This window comes from Argopecten irradians, chromosome 16 (assembly GCF_041381155.1).
Source record: "Argopecten irradians isolate NY chromosome 16, Ai_NY, whole genome shotgun sequence".
Classification (NCBI taxonomy): domain Eukaryota; kingdom Metazoa; phylum Mollusca; class Bivalvia; order Pectinida; family Pectinidae; genus Argopecten; species Argopecten irradians.
In genome coordinates this window covers 10,623,373-10,638,785 of record NC_091149.1, presented here as the reverse complement: position 1 = coordinate 10,638,785, position 15,413 = coordinate 10,623,373, and the positions used below count along the sequence as shown (strand labels likewise).

Genomic DNA, 15,413 nt, shown 5'->3' with positions numbered 1-15,413 from the left:
TTATTTAAAGTGAATAGTCGGGCAAAGAAAACCAGTCTAAATGCGTTCATTGGCCTTCCAAAAGTTCTCACATATTAATACGACGGTCAAGTTCTGCTTACGTTTCCCAGTTCTGACCACTGAAATAAAGAAAGTTGAAAGCATTGAAAGCGAGGCTGCGTGGAAATGTAACCACGGACATAGTCATCCGGGAGGAAGTTTTAGGATTGCTATACTTTAAATTAATTTCTTTGTACGCAGACAGATTTTGACGAGAGATTATATTTTTCTATTTCATAAGAAGTTATACTGGATACATTCACACCATTTTTACCGACTTTCAGCCATCCTTGCCCGACTGTTCACTTTAAGCGTCCTTAGCACTATTCAGACAAATACCGTATTTGTATTAATTTTTTAAGCGGTGTTATTTTGTACGTGTTTTTGCATCAAATTCTGATTTTCTTATTCAGTGAGCAAGAAAAAGATGGCATTCTCAGTGTTTGGCAAGGTTATCAGGGAAATGTAGAACTGGTGTCATTTCCAATACTGTCCAGGAAGCAGATAAGAAGAGTTGCATTAGGGGGACATCACTCCGTATTTCTGACCAGTGGTCAAGAGGTGTTCTCTTGTGGCAAGAACAACCATGGTCAATTGGGCATTGGTAGCCTTGACCCGGAGTATGCTTTTGACCAGGTTCAAGTCACAGCACTGAACGGTAAAAACTTTGACAGATTTACCAAAACCGTATATAGCTGATTATTTTCATGATTTCGAGGCACATTGCTATGATCACGCAAATTTGATCTGCGAAATAATGAAAAATGGTTGAATGATATCTACCCCTAAATCCATATTGCGAAAATTTGAAATGACAAGCTATAAGGTAACCATGTAAAGTCTGAATGATATGTAGTTTTAGGATTTTAAGGAACATTTTGGACTTCTTTTAGATGCTCCATCGCTGACAAATTGTTGTTTTTTGCAATCAAAAAGTTATTTTTTGTGTTAATTAGACATATATATATATATATACACAATTAAAAGAAATTCTATAGCTAGTGTTCATTGACATGAATTATCTCCCCTGAATTTTGGTTTTGTAGGTCGTGATGTGATTGAAGTGGCCTGCGGATCTGACCATTGTGCTGTTACAACTAAGAATGGTAGCGCCCTCTGTTGGGGGGACTCAAGCCAAGGTCAATGTGGCTTACAACAGGACAAAGTTACCTCCCCTTACCAAGTCATAATTAAGCAGGGCCCAGCAAATGTTTGTGAGCATGGAGTGGAGGCTGGAGCTAACAATGTACTACTCACCAAAGTGGCTTGTGGTTCCAGCCATACCCTTGGGTTATCAGTCACCTCAGAGTTGTGGGTTTGGGGAAGTGGACCCGGAATAGGAATAGAGGGGGTCACTGATGTCTCTCCGCCAACTCAGATTGAGGCTCTTTCTTCAAGAAATATTTTGGATATTTGCTGTGGGGACAGCCATTGTGTTGTACTGGTTGCGAGAACTGCTAATGGTGATAGTGACAGAGAGAAACGACAAAGCACGTCTTCAAACGTGGAGTTGAAAGCACACAAGTTTTATCCTTCAACTTGTGCAAAATGTCAGGCTGAAATCTACACCTACATGGAAACAAGTGATACATGCATAATTAGTAATGAACATAGCTGTGACCACTCTCTTCCAATCACAGGGAATGTTCCAGGTGGTGATGGCGCTTCAAGCAGCCAATCAGCAGGCATTTTACATCTGAATTCGACATCAGATCATGCGGAGGACATATTCCAAGAAGATGCCAAAGAGCATGCCATGAAAAAAAGTGAAGTTGGAAAGACTAGTAATGTTCCACAGAATAAAGAAAATACTGACAATACAGCCACTAAAAGTGAAGACACTTCAAACAGTGAACCAGATGATGTTTCTGAAGTCTTTCCACCTAGTAATGAGGAAAAAGCTGAATCACAACCAACAGTAGTGGGCAAAGAATCAATCAGTGATCTGCAGGCTAAACCTGATCAGGGTCCTACACCTGATTCTCAATCTCCTATCAGTCACCCTCTGCAAGAAGACGCTGAGACCTTGAACGGGGCATTCGTGGAGAAAAATCCAAAGTCTGTAGAAGAGAGCCCTGCAGTACAGATGACTACCTCAGTTACTGAGGCGACAGACGGTACTCTAAGAAGTGGTAATGTGTCTTTGGTTGGAAGGTCTACAAGTTTTATGGATGAGAATGAGGCACTAGAGTTCTTGTCGAAGCAGTATGAGGACAAAGATCTAGCTGATATTCGTCCAAAGACGGTGGATCAGCGGTCAACTCTTGGTCAGTTGTGGTCAGCTTTACCTTCTAGTCCTAATAAAGTATTCATGCAGATGTCTGCTGTTCAGCAGCAGGTAAGAATTCCAGCTAATTTGATTTGTGGTTGCTATATATTCTGTATTTGCACATTACAGAGTTATCTGCCCTTGCAGGTAAATGTTGATAGTGACGCCATGTGTTTGCAAGCGTAACTTGATACTTTTCAGAGAAAATGACTTGAATTTTAGTCACAAAATAATGAGGTTATAGTGATACCTACATACAAGGGAGCTAACTCTGTAATATACAAAGACGGATGAACTAAAAGCAAACAGTTAATGAAATAGCTACAAATTAAGCCAAAGCAATAACTATTGTGATAAATCCATTTATGGATGCATGGCAAGATTCTGTTGGATCTATGAATGAATTAGAGGGATAATTTTGCAGGACAAAAATTTGGCTTATTCAGTTCTGAATGATAACTAGGTAAAACTGCCAATAAGAATGTTAACATATGTTTACAAAGTACAATTACTTCTTTTTTTAGCAGTTTGATTTTCATGACCTCAGTGATATCCCATGAAAATGCATTTTAAATATTATCCATCAGGAATAGTTTTCATTTCAAACTATACCTACACTCTTGTCGAAATAAGGAATATCATCCTTAAAGAGGTTGTAAGATAAGAGTACCTGTATATAGAATATACTAATTAAGAGATCTGATATTTTTTTAGGATTTTGAATTGTAACCAAAAGTGATTGACATTAATTTTTTGTTTTATTTCACTGTTTCAGGTCACTTCCATGACAAGCAAGGCCTTTTCCACCGTCACAGACAGACTGCCGTTTACATCTACTCAGGCTTCGAAGGACCCAGTCACATGGGACCTCGGAGACGTTGGTGTCGAACCGGAAGTTCAAAACACGGATACAGATGGAGGGCAGAATATCTCGGAATCAAACAGCTCTCTGGATGACCAGAGTGTATCAACACCGAGCGAGGACGACGAGCAGACGTCAGAAACCACAGCTGTACAGATGGCAGAGTCGAGCTTCATAGAGAGGATCAACGAACACACACCTCTTGTGGATTCCAGTACTGAAGATTTAAGGGAAGGGGAGATAACTCTAGAAAGGCGGTCAATGTCTGTTAGAGCTCTACAAGTTAAGGAGGACCAGCTTGATAGGAGAACATCTTTTTTAGGTAACGTGGCCCTGGAATATGATCGTCATAATCTAGGCATTGCTTGAAAGATGATAGCCTGGTTTTCCTTATAAGATATTGATGAAACACTTTGACAGATAAAAATTCTACCCCTGCAACAAAGTTAAGGTATCGGGTTGTCCATCTGTCTGTCTGTAAACACAACTTTATCCAGAAAACTCCTCCTAAACTACTTGACAGATTTTGATAAAATTTACTAAATTTCTGTAACGGGAGGTATTAGTCGTCCACTCTGGTGACAGTTCTAGTTTTAGGTAATCTTTCAACAGGCCAAAATCTATCAATTGAAAGGAGATATTGAGATTATATAACTTATTGTGTGGCATTTTTTCTCCATATAAGATAAGGACCCATAACACATTGTATATTCCCTAGTAGTTATGGCACTAACTGATTGCTTATCTTATTTTTTACCTAACTAAAAATGCTTTTCTCAAACAATGTTAGAGGTATTTTTTCATGGTGATTACTCCAATACGGGGGTTTCAAGATCCCAAAACAACGTGGGTAAAGTACAATTTACCATCGATTAGTCCCACCTTCCTGTGATTATGATGTCATGAAAGTCAGGTCAAATGATGACCTCATAATCACCAGATGGTGGGACTAATCAACAGTAGATTGTACTTTACCCACTTTACCCACGTTGTTTTGGGATCTCGAAACTCCCCCCATATTTATCACTCCACTATGACTTATTCAACATCATTTTTACATTAAGATTTGATTGTGCAAAAAATATGTCTGCTTGTCGTAGCAGGGACAAATACCATCTTAACATTACTGTTTACAGGTGGTCAGCCAGCTGTACCTACTAAGGAGATTATACTGGACACAGAGGTGTGGGCCTGGGGACGGAACTACCGGGGACAACTGGGGACAGGTGACGCCATCGACAGGTATAGCCCAGTGGATAAATATGTGTGGTCAAATGGGATATACTAGCATATAGTGAAAAATTTTTATTGTTTCACTTTCATTCTATATCCACATATATGATGTGTACAGTCAAATTTGATATATTTACAGTTTGCACTGACATAGACTTAATAACCATGCTTTCTAGTCTTATCATTGTCAGTGTAAAATGTTAGCACAACACGTGCAGAGATTCTATTGTTACGGGAATAGTTGCTGGCGTAGCAATGTGGGGTCATGACCCCACTTTTGGTGGGAACGTATGAATGATTCCTTTCTGATCAGCTGTTCAATCGAATAAGTTGTTGATGAGGGGAAAGAAAAAATATGGGTATTTTAATAAAAGATATGCAACTGTTGCGAGAATAGATAATATCATTTTGCATGAAAAACTGTGAATATAAGGAATATATTTTGATTTTGTTGAGGTTATGAGGGTACAATGATAATGGAACACGTATGAATTATGTAATCCCAGCAAATGAAATCAAAATATATTCCTTAAATAAATAGCAAAAGAGAATTTTTTCATTGTTTCACTCTCATTATATTATCCACAAGTATATCCTCGTGTGAACAATAACAGTAAGTGTAAATTTTGACCGTGTCATGGGAATAAATATCCACATCTACAGATTGATTATCAATTTGTATAATTTTGTACTTCCTATTGACTTCATTAACAACTCGAAGAGAACTTTTTGTTGATGCATGATTTCATGTTGACACAGCAGCTGTTGTTAGAATCATAAGTTTGAATCGAAAAAGCTAACATAACCTTACCTCCCATTATATGTAGTTAGAATCAAAGGAGTTGTCTCCCATTATCATCGGTTATCACTAATGTACTTTAGTAGAGATTGATCGATACACAGAGGGTTATGTGGGAACATGGGCCTAACTTTTAGGTATGACTAATTTACCAGTGCGACTGCTATGTGTATGAAAACTGAAAAAATCGTAAAATAAAAAAAATACGGAAAATACGGTATATTTGTATCAACAATTATTAATGAATTGTTACAAAGTTTTAATAAAATGATATACTTTGTAATATTAATTTGATAAATTAAATATATCCCTTGTATTTAAGATATGATTTCATGAATTTGAAATTCAACCTTATACATGATATGATATGCATGAAATTTGTCACGATGTTTTTTATTTGGTATGTTCCAGAAATAAGCCATGTTTGGTAAAATTACTGAATGGAAAACAGGTTGTCAAGGTAACGGCGGGATCCCAGCATTCCCTAGCATTGACGGCAGATTCTCAGGTAGGGTTAAGATCAGTATGGTTAATGTATAAAATATAATATTTATATATATAATCACCGAAGGTCACTAGTCGTAAACATATGACCATCAGACCAATGTGTATGCTGCAAATTTCTCCCTATTTGGTCTGTAGTCCATCCGTAGGAATGACCAACATTAAAATTATACAATGTGCCATTGCGGTTAAATTTGCATGAGAAGAACTGGAAATTCAAGTTAACCAGTTTGAAAAATGGCAAAATTGCATGTAACCAAGGTCCAAAAATAAATGTAAACTTTCCCAAAGTTTTATTTTGGGGACCTTCGTTCAGATATTAGGCTTGTTCCCTCAAATTCTTTGAAATTGTGTGTGCGCCCAAATAACATTCTCCATAATGATTTGATTTTGCCTAATTTTATATTTCAGAAATAAAACTGCCTCCTTACCTTTTTGACCGATGATTTGAGAAACCTTTTAATTAGAAATGTTTGGAGGCCATGATGTATGAATGTGTACTATTATAATCATGTTTCTGTTGTAGGTATACAGCTGGGGGTCCAATGTTTCTAAACAGCTCGGCCACACAGAGGAAAACTCTAAACCAACAAAGATCAAGGTTAGTCATTAAATACTGTAAACCAATTAACTCTCTTTTGCGGCTACTAAAATTTGTGATTTCTGTTTCAAAACATTTTGGCTGAGATTGAGTTTCATGATTTTTTTTACTTAAACTGAATTGAGATATCTTTGAATTTAATCATGGGAAAATAGTCAAAGATATCAATTCGCGGAGATTTAGTTTCACGAATTTATCTTTATTGCAAAATTCTCAAAAATAAATCGCACGTAAAAGAAAGTTTGTTTACAGTACTTGGTATTATAGATTGTTAAAAAATTGACTGGATTTTAGATATTTCTAACAAAAAAAGTAACAAAGTCATGATGCAATCAAAAGTACGACAACTTAAACCATGGTTTGATACAGATAAACTCATGCTTTCCAGTTTCACAAGTTGGTAGGACTGTGGTAACCTTGCTGTGAAGTGAGTGACTTCATTTGACAGTGTCAAGTTTAACTACAATCAACAAAATATTGAAGGATTATTCTCAATATCTTTTCAGTTTATGAAGTCATAGACAAAAATGGAAGAATATTCTTCATAAACCTTAATAACTTACAATTGAAAGATACTAATTAGGCGTTAGTATATGTGTAACGTTCTTCATGATTGATGTCATAATACTCAATAAATTATTATGTAATTCTTCGGTCTATGGAAGTATAACCTCAAACTTCTAACCAATAGAAATGATTGTAACATAAAAAATTAAATGATTTCATATTAAACAGTCTGCTGACTAGATACCTGTTATGCATTATTTTACTTACTGTATTTACTTATCCAGTGAATTTGTTTCAGGTGATGTCGGGATGCCATATTTGGGATATGGCTGCTGGAGAATGTTTCTCTGTGTTCCTGATGGATAGGTCGGGCTTCCAACCCGAAGTCCACTATGTAGGCAAACACCCGTGGTATGTGGTCGAGATATTAAAGGAAATCTATCATGTAATGGTAATGTTACAAATTTATTGCGCTAATTAACCTGTATATATAAATTTGATTGTGCCAAATTATTACATTGTCAGGATATGTACCTTATTGCAATACAAAATTTACAATCAGATTGTCAACATTTGGATATCAGCTCATAGACTAAGTACATTTGTTGTAAAGTTCAGATCCTATTTCTTGAACAAACAAATAAAATGATATCACAACATATTCGCATAAAAACTCCTAATTGGTTAACAAGTTATCATTGAAACTTTTATTTCACGGTGAGAAATTTTGTTACCATACATATAATGAACAAGCAGTTTTCGCGCCTCCAATATACACAGACCCATCCCTATAATGTATCTAAGGATCACACATTTAGATGGAGGTACCCTTATAGTTATCAAATGTAATTAAATGAATACAGTTCATTATATCTTTACAATAAACATATTTCAGTCAATTTGAATTAATACAGCTTATGGATGTATAGACAAAGTAAATATTACTTTAAGCCCCTTACTGAATATTTGATTGTCTATTTAAATGTGTATTCTAATATCAATGATATATTGCAGATATGGCCAGCGAAGATCAATTCTTATCACTATAACTTCATATTAATCATGATTTTTCTGTTCAATTTCAGCCAAGACCTATATGTGCCAATATATAAAACAGATAGACTGGTTGCACTTAGCTTTCTTAAACAGGTAAAGAATTACTGTTAACAAAAAAAATAATATCATGAATCCTATAGAGAAAAAGAGAAACTTGAAATCAAGTTAATTTAATTTTATAGTAATTAAAGTGTTGATATTTACAGTTTAATTCAATTTACAATAATTTACAATTTACAAAAGTATACTTTTTACTCAACAGGAAGATATTTTTATTCCATTTGGTTGTTATTAATAATTTAAGTACATCTAATTGTCTTCTTTAATTAGTTGCAATCGTCATGTCTAAAGACATTAAATTTTTTTTATTTTCTAAATCCAATTAAGGCGGGATGGATCCGAGCCTTGTCTGCAGGAGGAGATAACTGTGCCTGTCTTTCCTGTTGGAGTTTCTCTGGACACATTGGGTCTGTGTTCGAACTACTGTCACAAGAACGTAGATTTTTCCATCATCTGACTCGGATACGGAAGCTTGTAGTTAACACTCTCCAACGCCACCGTGAGTATAGTTACTGTGGAAACAATATTCTCCCAAACTTCACAGGAATATCCAGTATTTGCTAGGGAATAGGTTAATAGAATCTTACATGGGTCTGTGAAGTGGACAGGGATATCTCAACCTGAGTGAAAGATTTTTGCTGGTCAACCCGAGGCTTGCCGAGGGTTGACGGCCAAAATCTTTCACTCAGGTTGAGATATCCCTGTCCACTTCACAGACCCATGTTTGATTCTTTTTCTCCCATACATAGTAGAAAAAATGATGAAATTCCACTTGGTTTCCAGCTTGCCGAGGGTTGATGGCCAAAATCTTTCACAAGGGTTGAGATATCCCTGTCCACTTCACAGACCCATGTTTGATTCTTTTTCTCCCATACATAGCAGAAAAATGATGAAATTCCACTTGGTTTCCAGTTTTTTCATCGCGCCATTATCGCAGAAACGTCGTTATGCGTCAAAATTGATGACGTCATCTACAATGTGCGCCGCATGTATTGATGAAGTCACGTTATTGTCTAGCGCGTGTGAGCTGTCTTACACCCCCCTGTGTAAGATAGAGATATCTTTTCCCTAGCAACTACAGGATATCCCAGTGAAGTATGGGAGAATAAAAGAATCTTACATGAGTCTGTGAAGTGGACAGGGATATCTCAACCCGAGTGAAAGATTTTGGCCGGTCAACCTGAGGCTTGCCGAGGGTTGTCGGCCAAAATCTTTCACGGGGGTTGAAATATCCTTGTCCACTTCACAGACCCATGTAAGATTCTTTTTCTCCCATACTTAGTAGAAAAAATGACGAAATTCCTATTGGTTTCCAGCTTTTTCATCGCGCCATTATCGTAGGAACGTAGTAATGCGTAAAAATTGATGACGTCATCTACAATGCACGCTGCAGTTACTGCGCATGAATTGATGACGTCATGTTATTGTCTAGCGCGTGTGAGCTGTCTTACACCCCCCTGTATAAGATAGAGATATTTTTTCCCTAGCAACTACAGGATATCCCAGTGAAGTATGGGAGAAAACTTTATCTTTCATAGGGGGTGAAAGACAGCTCACATGCACTAGACAATTACATGACATCATCAATACATGTGGCATAACCGCAGCGTGCATTTTTATGACATCAATATAAAAATTTTGATGCATTATAAATATGACTTTCCTGTGATAATGGTATGATGAAAAAGCTGGTAAGCAACAGAAATTTCATATTTTTATAAATCAAACATAGATCTGTCAAATGGACAGGGAGATCTCATGAAAGATTTTGGCCATCAACCGTCGGCAGGCCTGGGGCTGACCAGGCAAAATCTTTCACAAACAGCATTTGATACTGACTGTTCATTTGACTGTATTGGCTAACAAGCTTGCAAAAACACATATCCACAGTATATATGTATTAATATTTCAGATAATGTAAATAAAGTGGATATTTTTACTGTTCACACATTCCCAAAATATTATGTGCGCAAGTTATTTTCAGGAACAAGCGCACTTGCATATAATTACCGTAAATTTCCCTCTCTCCTAATTTCCATGTTTACTGCGCATCATTATTAGGATGACCAGGATTTGATTTAAATTAAAAATTATATCATCATAATATCATAATTTCAAGTTTATTAATTTAATGCATATTAATTGAAATTCTGTTCTGCATTCATAAATTTTACAAATATGGCATTCATGTCAATTCATTAATTTTAATCTTATTTTTGAAAAAGTGTAATATGTTATTTGTTTTTCTTCCTTCCAGCATTCTACACTTCCCTAGATGTTTATCCATATAAATCAACATTACAGAACCTGCTGTCTTCATTCCACAAACTCCACGATCAGGTAAACTTACCTTAAGTCAGCTTTAAATAGCATAGGCTGCTCCATCGCTGACAGAGCATAATTAATATTCATCATTTGGCCAATAATTTAATTGTATATAATATGTCTAATTAAACACAATCAATACATAATTATATGATAATTTATTTTGCATTTGTTGAACCTCATACCATATAAGGCATATTGCCATGAATTTTTTTTTCGAGGTGCAAAATATTATTTTAAATACTGCTATTATTCCGGCAGTGCATATTACAGAGTTACCTGCCCTTACAGGTAGGTATTGATTGTGACATCATGTGTTTGAGGGCGTAACGTTATACTTTTCAGCGAAAACAATGTGAATTGCACTCACAAAATAATGATGTAACAAACGATGCATGTACACGCAAGGGAGCTAACTCTGTAAAATGCAAAGACGGAATAATAAATAAAAGTAAAGCAAATAATTGCTGAATCTTAAAGTGTTTCATATGGAATAAATCTGAAGTGAACATTTTGCTAAGGTTAGATTAAACTGTAGTCAGCACAAACAGGTCAAAGGTCTTGACACATATGTTGTGAAATAGCACTTCTCGTGTGCTATTTCACTTTTCACTTAGTTCTTGATAATGAACATATTGTCAGATTATTGTTAAGGTGGCGGACATGTACCATTTGAGAACATATGGCATACTGTACAAATGTTAATTTTATTAAATAAACATTTTTCCAAATTAATATTTGTTGGTTTGTAGCTGACAAAGATTTCCTATAAATCTATTATAACCATTATATTTGTCATGTTTAGGCTGGAAGATGCTATGTCGAAATGAACCAGATGGTTGGAGATGGTGAAAATGTATTGGATTCATCATTTTTTCGTAACTATGGCAACTTGGCGGATAACATTAGGCGCTACACCATTGCTTTTGGTGACATGCTCGGCATTAGTGGATTTGAGTACTGTGGTAAGATGGGAAGGTGAGGAGGACGCAATATATCAAAACATTCCGTATGATACCGACATTCTATAGAAAATAAATTCTCATTTAGCATTATGATTTATAAACAAATCAATGGGTACTTTCTGTTTCATAATATTTATGTTCTGCTCTTAAAGATAATTTGAATCATGAGCAAAAAGTAGAAATAAGTACTTTTTTAATGCTAGATTTTTTTTTTTTTTTTTTTTTTTGCATTTTTTATTTTTCAATAGTTTTCAATATGTAAAAGTTACATCAGACATCAGCACACAAATTATTCATCATCTTCAGTTACTCATTCATCATCATCGTCATTATCATACATATGCCACATCAATATACAACGTTATTCAGTAATCTTCATATCCCAATCATTATTAGATACAGTTATGCACATTAACATCATCACTCAATTCACATCATCATCACCATAATCATCACCAGCGTTAGAAATTAACGCCTGTCCGTCTGCCCGTGTCCGACAATTTTATAGTCGGGCAGACAAGTTTTACCATGTAGCTGGTCCTTTGACCGGCAACGTAACCTTTGGTCCAGATAGAAGATATACAAAACAAAAATTGCAATAGAATTGTAGAAAGGTTGAAGATCAAACTGTGCAAAACAAATTTTCTTACTATACTGGTTTTCAGTTAACTTTGTTGAGAACCTATGATATTAATCTGGATATGCAGATATATTTTGTTAGTAAAACTATTACTTTGCTAGTAATTATATAAACTACAAGGATGAATAGAATGAAAAGTAACTTTTTAAGATGCTAGTAATTATATAAACTACAAGGATGAATAGAATGAATAGTAACTTTTTAAGGACCAGTAACTTTCAGTCAGGACCAGTAACTTTCAGTCAGGACCAGTAACTTTCAGTCAGGACCAGTAACTTTCAGTCAGATGTTAGGACTAGTAACTTTTAGTCAGGACCAGTAACTTTCAGTCAGAAGTTAGGACTAGTAACTTTTAGTCAGGACCAGTAACTTTTAGTCAGGACCAGTAACTTTTAGTCAGGACCAGTAACTTTTAGGGTCAGCCGGTCCTTAGGACCAGCAGGAAATAATATTTAAGGGAGAACACTGATCATCACTCTGTCAAAAATTGTGCTTACAAGATTTAACATAAAGTTATACAGTAAAAGTCACTTAATTATGGGCACAAATATAGTAAAATATAATCTTGATATTATCTGTTTAGGGTTAATGTGTACAAGTATTTCATTCCAGTGCCTACTTCGAGAGCATCACTAAAGTGTTCACATTGATCCTGGAGGAGAAGAAAGTAGAGAAGGCCCAGTTTGGTAGCACATTCAGAAAGTTAATGGCGGCCCCACTGCAACATGTAAAGGAGTATAGCAGAATGGCTGACAAACTTGCAGGAAATTTTCAAAGTGTAGGTTATAAGAATGGAAAAAAACCTCTCTATCCGTATTAAATGGATGATGTATGTGTGTAAGCTTGAAAGTTTCCATCTCTGACAGTAGTAGGAGTTCAGTTGGTGAAATTCAATCTTATTTGTAGAAGTTCAAAACCATTTAAAAATCATTGGCTATCATGGTTAGTAAATACATCTCATCTTTAAGATTTTGAAAAGGAAGGCATACTACATTAATTGGTTCTCTTATTTCTATACACCCCCCCCCCCCCATTAAAGTTAAGGGAGGTATAAAATAAACTACTTTACAGATTTTGATAAAATTTGGTACACAGAACCTTCACATAAAGGGGAGTTGAGTAAACTATATAAGATTCTGCAATGTCCCCTATTATGAAGTTATTACTAAATTTATACAGCAGGGGGTATTAGTCATTCACTCCGGCGACAGTTCTAGTTTTTTTCTAAAATGAATCATTACATGACAAGTACTTGCATATATTATGAAATATTTTTGATCAGTAAATAGTTTTCCTACAGTATTAAAGTAGTAATCAGTTTATAATTGATAATGTATAACTTTAAACATTACTTCACTGCTGCCAGGGGTCTGAGGAATCGGATTTACTAAACAAAGTCTCGGTCAAGTGGAGCAGTCTACAGCATTTTATAGGAGTGGAACAAAACATGGCCGTCAATACTGGTGCATTCTGGGAGAGTATCAACCAACCGAAACTTGTGGTACGTTTAAAATGTTGTGAAATTTTATCAGATTTCTAAAAGATGTGTGCATTAAATAATTCTGTATTTGCATATTACAGAGTTATCTGCCCTTACTGATAGGTATGATTGTGACGTTACAAGTTTGCAAGTGTAATGTCACACTTTTCAGAGAAATGATGAGAATTGTGCCCACAAAATAATGAGGTCACATAGGATACCTATCTGCAAGGGAGATAATTCTGTAATATGCAAAGACGGAATAATGCATTGACAGATTTTGAATTTCATGGGAAAATGCACAGAATTTCATTGATATGATTCTTTATGATAGTTTGAAATTTAGATTTTTATGCAATTTGTTCCCAACATTTAAAAGATTAAGTCCAAGGTAAGGCCAGGATTGAATAAGCAGAATCATTAATATTTACAATATTTAGTTATTACAATCTTTAATCATGACTCAAACACTTTTTGTTTTTCCTTATCACAAACAAACAAACAAAAAAATGATGCTAAAAACGATAATTTTCTTCAGATTTTGTAAAAAGATAAAAGCCTAATGGAAGCTTTTTAAATTGAATACAGTTATTTACTTTATTTTAACAAGGATGCCCTGAAGATTCCCAGTCGCCGTCTGGTGCGGGACAGCAAGACACACCCGCTAACTCTCCAGGGGGCGGGGCGATTCTCTGTCAATCATTTCATCCTCTTCAATGATTTGTTTGTTCATTCTCAGGTAAGTGCTCCACACTGTTAGGAATACAATCCAAGAATTTGGGGTACTTTGCTACTTTCCTCCATCTACCAAAGCAGGCGTGTCTTTAAGGTTTTAGACCCTGTTTAAACTAGTGATATTTTGTATTCCTAGATATCACTTCTAAGGTGTACATGAACATAACTTAGTTGATAAAAAGTGTCAATGCATCAGGCCTAACCTTAAGTATAACTGTTGGGTTGATAATGTGTCTGTATGCTGAGATGAAGGGCTGCCCTACTTTTAAAGTCACAGCGGTCAAATAGTAACCAAATTACTAAGACACATTAGCATGTAGTGTGAAGTACTATAAGTTTGTTTGCTTGATTGACACTGATGTAAGGTCATATTGGTCAAATATGTAAAAATAAAACAATTAGTAATTGAAGATTTTTTTAGGTCACCTGGCCCAAAGGGCTGGTGAGCTTATGCCATGGTGCGGCGTCCATAGTCTGTCGTCTGTCAATTTTTCACAAAATCCCTACTAGTCATAAACGGCTGAATTGATTTTCATCAAATTTGGTCTGAAGCTTCCTTGGGTGAAGGGGAACCAATCTTGTATAAAGGGTGACCCTGGCTCATCAGGGGCCTGAGGGACGGGGCCCAATTGGAGAAATATAGCAAATTCTTTAAAATTCTTCATCCTCTGTAGGAATGAAGGGATTTAGTTCTAATTTAGTCTGAAACTTCCTTGGGTGAAGAGAAACCAATCTTGTATAAATAGTGACCCTGCCCTCCCCTCCCCAGGGGCCTGAGGGGCGGGGCCCAATAGGGGAAATATAGCAAATTCTTCAAAATCCTTCTTTTTCTGTAGCAATGAAGGGATTTAGTTCTAATTTGGTCTGAAACTTCCTTGTGTGATGGGGAACCAATCTTGTGTAAACAGTAACCCTGGCTCCCCAGGGACCTGAGAAGCGGGGCTCAATAGGGGAAATATAGCAAAGTCTTTAAAATCCTTCTTCTGTGGGAATGAAGGGATTTAGTTCTTATTTGGTCTGAAGCTTCCTTTGATGGAGGGAAACCAATTTTTCATAAACGGTGGGTCTGCTCCCCCCAGGTGCCTGGAGGGCAGGACTCAGGGGAAATATAGCAAAGTCTTTAAAATACTTCTTCTGTAGCAATGAAGGGATTTAGGTCTAATTTGGTCTGAAGCTTCCTTGGGTGGAGGGAAACCAATTTTTCATAAACGGTGGGTCTGGTCCCCCGAGGTGCCTGGAGGGCAGGGCCCAGGGGAAATATAGCAAAGTCTTTAAAATCCTTCTTCTGTAGCAATGAAGGGATTTAGTTCTAATTTGGTCTGAAGCTTCTTTGGGTGG

At 36.0% G+C, this 15,413-nt stretch overlaps 1 protein-coding gene across 1 annotated transcript in view; it reads left to right on the top strand.

Annotated features, from left to right (window-relative positions):
* The window catches only part of LOC138310897 (alsin-like), a 46,211-nt gene that overhangs the window by 1,494 nt on the left and 29,304 nt on the right, over positions 1–15,413 (top strand). Inside the window, exons 2-15 of the mRNA XM_069252223.1 lie at positions 453–697; positions 1,086–2,377; positions 3,084–3,492; positions 4,307–4,412; positions 5,614–5,710; positions 6,233–6,307; positions 7,113–7,225; positions 7,900–7,963; positions 8,258–8,429; positions 10,188–10,270; positions 11,061–11,233; positions 12,473–12,638; positions 13,227–13,361; positions 13,951–14,079. Of these exons, the coding sequence (XP_069108324.1) occupies positions 453–697; positions 1,086–2,377; positions 3,084–3,492; positions 4,307–4,412; positions 5,614–5,710; positions 6,233–6,307; positions 7,113–7,225; positions 7,900–7,963; positions 8,258–8,429; positions 10,188–10,270; positions 11,061–11,233; positions 12,473–12,638; positions 13,227–13,361; positions 13,951–14,079 (3,259 nt within the window). The remainder of the gene's footprint in view (positions 1–452; positions 698–1,085; positions 2,378–3,083; positions 3,493–4,306; positions 4,413–5,613; positions 5,711–6,232; positions 6,308–7,112; positions 7,226–7,899; positions 7,964–8,257; positions 8,430–10,187; positions 10,271–11,060; positions 11,234–12,472; positions 12,639–13,226; positions 13,362–13,950; positions 14,080–15,413) is intronic.